Consider the following 8,427-nt stretch of genomic DNA (forward strand, 5'->3'; position numbering starts at 1 on the left):
CGGTCCGTGAGTTCGAGCCCTGCGTCGGGCTCTGGGCTGATGGCTCAGAGCCTGGAGCCTGTTTCCGATTCTGTGTCTCCCTCTCTCTCTGCCCCTCCCCCGTTCATGCTCTGTCTCTCTCTGTCCCAAAAATAAATAAACGTTGAAAAAAAAAATTAAAAAAAAAAAAAAACTTTAAAGTCAAGCTCATACACAAAAAACAGGAGGGAGAATAATTGTCTACTATTCTAGACTAGGAGCAACCAAAGAGTCATAACCACTAATGCAATATACAATTCTTTATTGGATCTTGATATTTTTTTAAGCTATAAATGACATTTTGGGAACAGTTGAGAAATTCTGTACAGATGAGTAATATACTATGAGGGAATTACTGTATATTTCATCAAGTAAGAGAATATCTTGTTTGTTGGAGATACACACGATTGCTGACTTTGTTACACAAGAGAACATATTTATTTATTGGAGATGTATGAAGTGTCATGATACCTATAATTCACTTATATGAATAAGTGAAGTACAATTCAGCCAACATATGCATATTGGCAAATCTGGAAAAATGTAAGTACCAATCAAGATAGTAGGGACAGAGGTATTCATCTTTTCTATTTTTCAAAACATTGAAATTTTTCATATAAATAGCAAAAAATAAGTCATTAGATAATTTCTATACCAACAATAGATTATTGTATGTCTAGTGATTGCTTTTTCTTTTTATCTCATTTTAGTCTCAAAGTTCTGTGCACCAAGAGGGATATTATCCTATTTCACAGCAGGGAAATACTGAGAGATCCGGTTAATTGTGAAGTGACAAGAAGTAATAAAGGAGCCAGGCTGCATCAAATAGAAAAACCAAGAAACTTGAGTTTTAATTCCCAAACCCTGATCCTTAATTCATTCATTCTCTCTCTGAGTTTCAGTTTCATCATATGTAAAAAAGGGATAGGAACATATGCCGTAAGCATGTCACAAGTTTTGTAGAGAATCATTGAGGTAATATACTTGAATGCACTTTGAAAAATGTAGAGTACAGGTAAATGACTTTATTTTATGACAAGAATTCATCAAATGATGAGTATGTTGGAATGTTGGTCTTCCCCCCAAGTAAAAAAAAAACCCTCTCAACCCATTTCCAAACACAGGGCTCCCTCCACCCCTACAATGAGACCATCAGCTGAGCCTAAATACAGCCTAGCATACCACTTTAAAGGTGAAAGGATGAATGAGCACAAGCGTGCTTACCTCCAGTTTGTGGAGACTCCTACTATCTCCCGCAACTTATCACGAACTGAAACAAAAATAAAGAGGTCATTCCAGGAAACAAAAATACTAGAATTGGATTATGGATATGAGTTGAAGAACTATAAAAAGCGACCCATGCACTCAAAAGCTTTAAAGATCCATTAATTTCCATTTAATGCCACAACAAACAGCTCAAGGAAGGGATCAAGCCTGTGCTTCCCAAAAACGTGAAACAACTAACTGTCTCCTTAGTGAGAAAAAGAATACTCTGTGCCAATCACTGGGATTTACATACACAAACAAAACAGGGTAACTCCAATTATTCATCGGGTGGGGTAGTATCAGTGTCAGTAGGAGACCCTTTATGATGGAGATATTATGACCAAAATCTTCACCTAGCTTCTTATAGGCAGTTGGTAGAGCAGATTGATTAGTGCAGGGACTGACAGTGATACTCAAATAGGAGTCTCATTCTAACTGATCTTTCATATATTTATACTATCCTAATTGTTAGAAAAGTTTAAGCCACAAAAGTGAAGCAAAGATGTAAATCAAGGAAAAGCAAAGAATGTAATTTAATGTTAGTTAATGCCCAAAAAGTGCAAGAATGAATTAATGCAAAGAAGCTTAAGCAGTTAAAGAAAAAGTCGATACTAATTACCACACACACCGTGATTCACATGTATAGGTGAACATGCTATATGGATAAAAGGAAAATAAATTAGATAAGCAGTAGAAATTCAAGACTAAAAAATAAGTCTATAGGATTTCACATGTTGATGTCATATGTTTTTTTCCTAGCATTTATATAGGACTTAAAAGTATATATTCCAGTTATGGGAAATTAACCGTAGCAATACTTGGTCCTTCAATGGCTAAGTGATCAAAACCAAATATGGTTAGATAACATGCACTTAAACTTTAACGAAAAAATAGCTGATTTTTCTATCAAATAATTGTTATACACCATAAATTTGGTACAAACTCTAATTACAACTAAATCAGAGAGAACTGCAGAATATATGGGCATACCTCATTTTATTGTATTCACTGTGCTCCATGAAAGTATGTTTTGTACAAATTGGAAGGTTGTAGCCACACTGCATCACCGCCATTTTTCCAACAGCATTTGCTCACTTCATGTCTCTGTGTCACATTTTGGTAATTCTTACAATATTTCAAACTCTTTCGTTATTATTTGTTAAGGTGATCCGTGATCAGTGAGCTTTGGTGGTACTATTTAAGCTGTTTTGATACGTACACTGTGTTTTTAGACATAGTCCTATTGCACGTTTAATAGACTACGGTGTAGTGTAAGCCTAACTTTTAAATGCACAGGGAAACAAAAAAATTGATTTCACTCACTGTATTCACTTTATTGCAGGGGTCTGGAACCAAACCTGCAATATCTCCAAGGTATGCCTGTAACCACTAGTAAATGTGTCTTATTTCTGACTTTTTTCCCTCCTGAGTTTCTTGAATAAAAGAATGGACAGGAAGTATGCCAAGTAGTATACAGACTACCGATGCTCACTGACATAAAATGATTATTAGTAGTTTAGTCAGCATATGAATAAAGGGGGTAGTGAGGGCCAGGAAGTAGAAATTTTAATTAAATATTTGGGACACCTGGGTGGCTCAGTCGGCTAAAGTATCCGGCTTCGACTCAGGTCATGATTTCATGGTTCGTGAATTGGAGCTCCACAACAGGCTCTGTGCTAACAGCACAGAGCCTAGAGCCTGCTTCAGATTCTGTGTCTCCCTCTCTCTCAGCCCCTCCCCACTCACACTCTGCCTGCCCCTCTCTCTCTCTCTGTCAAAAATAAATAAACATAGGGACGCCTGGGTGGCGCAGTCGGTTAAGCGTCCGACTTCAGCCAGGTCACGATCTCGCGGTCCGGGAGTTCGAGCCCCGCGTCGGGCTCTGGGCTGATGGCTCAGAGCCTGGAGCCTGTTTCCGATTCTGTGTCTCCCTCTCTCTCTGCCCCTCCCCCGTTCATGCTCTGTCTCTCTCTGTCCCAAAAATAAATAAACGTTGAAAAAAAAAATTTTTTAAATAAATAAATAAATAAACATAAAAAATTTTTAAAGAAATTTTAATTATATATATGTATATGCGTATGTATATACATGTGTACGTATATATATATAATTTGTACCTTTTGAAGAAGCCACAATTTTGTTCATAATGAATACTCTTAAACTGATAGAGACAGCCATAGTTTGCATATCAGACTAGAAATTGAAATTAACTTCAACTGAGCATGGATTAACTGTCCCTCTAACAAAACTATAGATCAGGAGTATTTAGTTGCTGCAACTGAAGGGTCCATCTCTTATGCAACAGGTCTCTTTTTTCTCTGCTTTCCCCTTCAGTACCAACACACAGAAAGTGGAAGCCATTTAATTAAAAGAGCTGTCTCCCAGGCTCCTAGGAACCAAAGCTCAAATTCTGAATGTGGTCTCTACCCAAAGTTATTCTGACCATCTTATAAATGAGAAGTTTATGGAAAAATCTACGTTTAGTATGTCTCATTCGCCCTAAAGTATCTATCTGTATGCCTCCCAAATAAGACAGGGTTTTTCACCACGTGGACCTAAAACACAAACACCCATGCTTGCCTTCACGCATGTGGAGGACTCTCTGTTTCTCGGGATTCTCGGATCCTTGAGTGAGTCCTCTGCCAGGAGCACGCAGCCCCTTGCCCAAGGTGGTACAAAGCCTACAAAACAAGATAAAAAACACTAGAGTAGGTTCTATGGCGTCCCGGCAACGCCCAAAACCAGCCCCTCCTCCCAAAACACTTAACCATTCCACACCCTCAGTATACACTTTCTTGTAAGGATCTGTACTTGTTTCTCCAGGGTCTGTATATTTGCATATGAGGCTACTCCATAAATCATCTAACTAGAGTAAACATTTCATGAGAGAGGAGACCAACTAGCTAACAATCTACAAAATAAATAAAAGATATCAACCAGGTTTAATGGATTTATTCTTGCTTTTTTATTAGCTTCAGAAGCCCTGAATCAATTTGGTAAAAAGCTGAGTAAATTAATTATGAACATTTATTTTGTTCTTTATTATCACACCATATTTCCTCAATAAATAAGCTAAATCCAATTATAAGTTAATAAACTTTGAAAAGAGAATTAACCCTTTCCAGACTCAGAGTATTTATTGTGGGCAGAAATTTCCTAATCCCCAAACAAAATAAAAACGATTTACCCAAATGCACCTAACCTAGTCTGCCAAAACAAGTTGTTTAAGTTGGTTTTGGTTCACTGTTTCTTAAGTGTTGACTCCTAACCACCATCATATCATGGATAACACATACATAATATCAGAAATTGACAAAGTAATCTGAATGCACAGCTGAAGAAGGCAAGGCACTGACAAGGTCAAGAACTCCAGATACTATTACTCATTCTAGTTCAAGTTATTAGTAAATTCTTACTACCTCATGCCAGGACAAGCGAGGACTAACTCCACTATGCCGCCCCCCCCCCCCCGCCAAAACTTTCTTCATCTGTAAAACGGGGTAATTATAGGACCTATCCTAAGGGACTGTCATAAGGATAAAGAAGTTCACATTCACACATGCACACACGAACACATCTGCAGGCAAGCTGCTCTTTTCACAATCTCAGGCTACTTCCCTTTTACATATACAGCGCTGAGGTGGAGGGAGAGGAAGAATGGTTTAATCACTACCCAACACCTCAGTACCACAGGGTTACTGGCTTATTCCCTGATAAGACCTAGGGAGCTTTACAGCAAAATCCCTAGGCCGTTAGAAGAAACCGTCAAGAGGCTTTGGGACACTCAGGCCGTAGGACTCCATGATTAAAACTTTCCAATGAAAGGAGACCAAAGAGCCCAATCTCTTCATGGCTTGCCTAAGAAGTCACAGAAGTCACCTAAGGTGTGAAAAGAAGGGTCTTAGCTCTGTTCTGGGTCCCAAGCTTAGGGTAGGTGTCTGGGAAGAGTTTCCAGTACAGTAGCAGGCAACGCCATTCATAGGCCCTCCACCCCGGGGAAATGCCTCAATTTAGAAACTAAACGAATTCAGTGACTCTTTCCTGAGTCTGGAAAAATAAGCTACAAAGACTGCACACTAGTCAAATAACCATGTAATCATCTTGAACAGTCTGTATTCATTTATGAACTCTTTGCCTCACTAAACAACTAACAGAGTACCTGCTTAAGGTTCAACAGGACTCACAAGAAAGGAAAGCAGGTTTATAAGAGTTATTAGTGCAAAGAAAAAGACTTCCAAACTGGGGGAGAGGAGATCAAGAAAGTTTTCCTGGGAAAAGGCACATGGCAAGATCATGGAGCTTTGTAGAAGGCCCTTCACATCATGTCCAGTGTAAGCTAAAGTCAACTGTGACCCTTCCCATAACGACTTTCACTCTGTCTAAACAGTGCTAATAAAGCTTTTATTTTTAAGTGCTATACACAAGAGAGAGACAGAGAACCTTTTTCAACTGATAGGAAGATCCACAGGAATAGTGAGGGAGATCCAGGACCCCTAAGACAAATGACGGAGATCAGTCATTCAGAACCAGTATGGGCACACAAGGAGAGATGGCGCACCTGTAGCATGATTCCAGAAGCTGGAACAGGGGTGAGGCCCCTGGGGGCCCAGCCAGGCAGAAAGAAGCTGGAGACAGCTGGAGTGCTCAGCTGAAATGGTTTGGGGGAGAGCCAGACTTGTCCTAGAGTCTAAGTCCCGAGGCCTTAACTGGGCAAGCTGGGAGGTGACACACAGAAAAAGGCATCCTCCTTGTCCAAGTAGCCTAATCAACCCCCCACCTCACCTTACAGGGCCTTGCTGCTCATTCAAGGTAAAGTTCAAATCAGCACCAAAAGTCCTAGGTGCTGGAAGCCGAGCTACCCAGCCTGAGTGGCAGGGCCCGGGCTGTGGACGGATTGGTGACTGCAGGGTGGCCCGCCGACAGCGAAGCTTCTTGTCCTCCCGCTTTTAGGTAATTCGGCCTTAAAACTACCTGGGGTAGTGTCTGCTGGGGAATGGCCCTCGACAGGCCCTCTGGGGAAAAAACCATTAGGAAAGAAAATAAGGTTCCACCATAAATTGTGCGGCCTTACGTTTAGCCTTTGCCATCCCCCATGGAGACTCCTCTACTTACAGGAAGGATAGCCTCATGCCTTAGCCAGCAAAGGCGGCCAGCAAAGGAGAGACATATGGATTTGAAAGTCTCACTCCGGCAACTAAGGAGTGTATCTCTGGGCACAGGTGACTTCAACCCGTAGGCCGACCTGGCCCCCTGGAGGCATTGCAGATGATGACTGAACCTAGTCGGTTAAGCTACAGAATGGTTAATTAATTCCTAGGTGCACCGTCTGAGAATGTGTGAGGCAAGGGTTTCTAAGGCGTTTTTGGCCCCTTCCTGGCACCTTGGACCAAGGTGGTGCACCTTGCCTCGGTCTCATGTGGTTAGGAGGTCATGTCCCTGTAACTGTTCCACTTGAGGTGTTGAGAAATGGAGGGCCTTTCATGAGAACGGCAAAGCAAATGCTTTATAGACTATAGATAATTATAGACAAATGCAGATGCATAATGGAATAATGTAAGAAATTAATCAATAATCAAAGGGTATGCGGGAAAATTAGGGGAAAATCGCCATGTTCTTTCTTAAAGGTTGATGACACATAGGAACATTTTCAAAATTAGGTAATGTTAAAAAACACAGACGACGTATATTACAAGGAAATCACTCGCATATATAATGCCACGTTTGCTACAATAAATCGGCCAGCTCAACACACTGCGGTTGTCTGTGTCCATTTTTATTTTTGTTTTTTATTTTAGTTTTGTTCTATTTTCACTTTTTCGCCCACGCCGTTCATCCTTCGGGAATCCCTGGACGTGCTGGAGCTGGACTCCGGCACCTAGGCGCACAGTCCTGACTGAGGTCCCGGCAGCCCAGGAGGTGCCCCGCAATCTCTCCCCACATTACAACACACTTAACCCGGAGTCCAAGTGGGTCAAGCACTTAACCCTAAAAGTGCTCTCCCAAGGAGGGCAAAGAGCTGTGAAGTAAGGTGGAGTGCTAAACGCCAGCTCTCTCACAAGCGGCTACCCCCAAACCACACCCGTGATGAGCAAAGAGAAAGGAATTTCAGGGAACACCCAACTTCCTCCCTCAAAGTGCCGCTTCGCTTTTAATATCAAACTCCGCTCCAGGAGTGGGGGTCGCGGTGCTTCACTCGGGGGCAGAGGGCACGCGTCCAGGCGTCGTAGCGGAAGGCGGGCGCCCCTTCCCACCCGGCCCCACTTTCTTCCCCCGCAAACCACTGCATCAGTCTCGCCAGCCGGCGGCCGGTTCCTAGCGCCCGGACCCGCTAGCAGCGCGGAGGGCGGGCGCCGGCGACCCTCCCGAAAGGGCCACGCCAGACCCCTGCTACTTACCGCAGCGCCGCCTGCCTCATCTTGCCCTGAGGCCGCGCGGGCGACCAGAAACCCGGGCCACGCGAGACAGCTGGCGGAGGGAAGTCGAGAGTAAGGCGAGCGCGAGCGCGGGAGCAGACCTCGCTCTTCACAACCGCACTCTCGCGGGGGCAGCCGCCCAGGGGCGGGGCCTTCCAGCCCAGAGGCGGGGCCTTGCTGCCCGGGGGCGAGGGCTCTCTGCGGAGCGGGGTGGGCTCCGGGCGCCTGCAACCTCGCTCATTGGCCGGGAGCCTGTCTCTGCGGAGTTTCCTACTGGATCGGCAGCGCCGGGCGTGTTGCTGCCCACAGGACAGGCCTATCCCCGCCATTGTTGATTAAAGGCCCCACACAGTACGGCCAGGGAGCGCGTGGAGGCGAGGGATGCTAGGAGCTTGTCTCCGTTATCACGCTTCGCCGAAGGCCGCGCCACCTTGACCCCCACGCCTCGGCTCCCAGTCTATGGTTCTTGCGCTTAGCTGCACGTCGGAATCTTCTGGGCAGCCTTACGGAATAGTGATCCCTGAGCCCCACCCTCTGGGGATTCCTATTTAGTTAGGGGTCCGACAGGATCTTTAGAACGTCTAAAGGCGCCCTGAGGTGATGCTTTACATAAGCAAAGTTAGGAACCTCTGACCTAAATGGAAAAACATTTCTATTCTAATCTTAGCCTGCCCCCTAGTGTTTGAAAGTTGGAGATTTTGGCTGGCGCAGAAATATTTAAAGCCAGAGT

At 43.8% G+C, this 8,427-nt stretch overlaps 1 protein-coding gene across 3 annotated transcripts in view; it reads right to left on the minus strand.

The window, feature by feature from the left end:
• ACOT9 (acyl-CoA thioesterase 9) overlaps positions 1-7,828 on the minus strand; it is a 27,455-nt gene extending 19,627 nt beyond the window's left edge. Inside the window, exons 1-5 of one of the 3 annotated variants that reach the window (XM_040469024.1) lie at positions 7,680-7,806; positions 6,067-6,296; positions 3,865-3,965; positions 1,913-1,939; positions 1,243-1,288 (exon numbers count right to left, since the gene is read on the minus strand). In XM_040469024.1, the coding sequence (XP_040324958.1) occupies positions 1,243-1,288; positions 1,913-1,939; positions 3,865-3,874 (83 nt within the window). In that variant the 5' untranslated portion in view covers positions 3,875-3,965; positions 6,067-6,296; positions 7,680-7,806. Of the gene's footprint in view, positions 1-1,242; positions 1,289-1,912; positions 1,940-3,864; positions 3,966-6,066; positions 6,297-7,679 lie in introns of all 3 variants that reach the window. The other 2 variants (XM_040469022.1, XM_040469023.1) reach the window with 2 other exon arrangements.
• Positions 7,829-8,427: the final 599 nt, after the last annotated feature.

The sequence above is a fragment of the Herpailurus yagouaroundi genome, unplaced genomic scaffold (assembly GCF_014898765.1).
Source record: "Herpailurus yagouaroundi ecotype Mexico unplaced genomic scaffold, PumYag 67793, whole genome shotgun sequence".
NCBI classification, from domain to species: domain Eukaryota; kingdom Metazoa; phylum Chordata; class Mammalia; order Carnivora; family Felidae; genus Herpailurus; species Herpailurus yagouaroundi.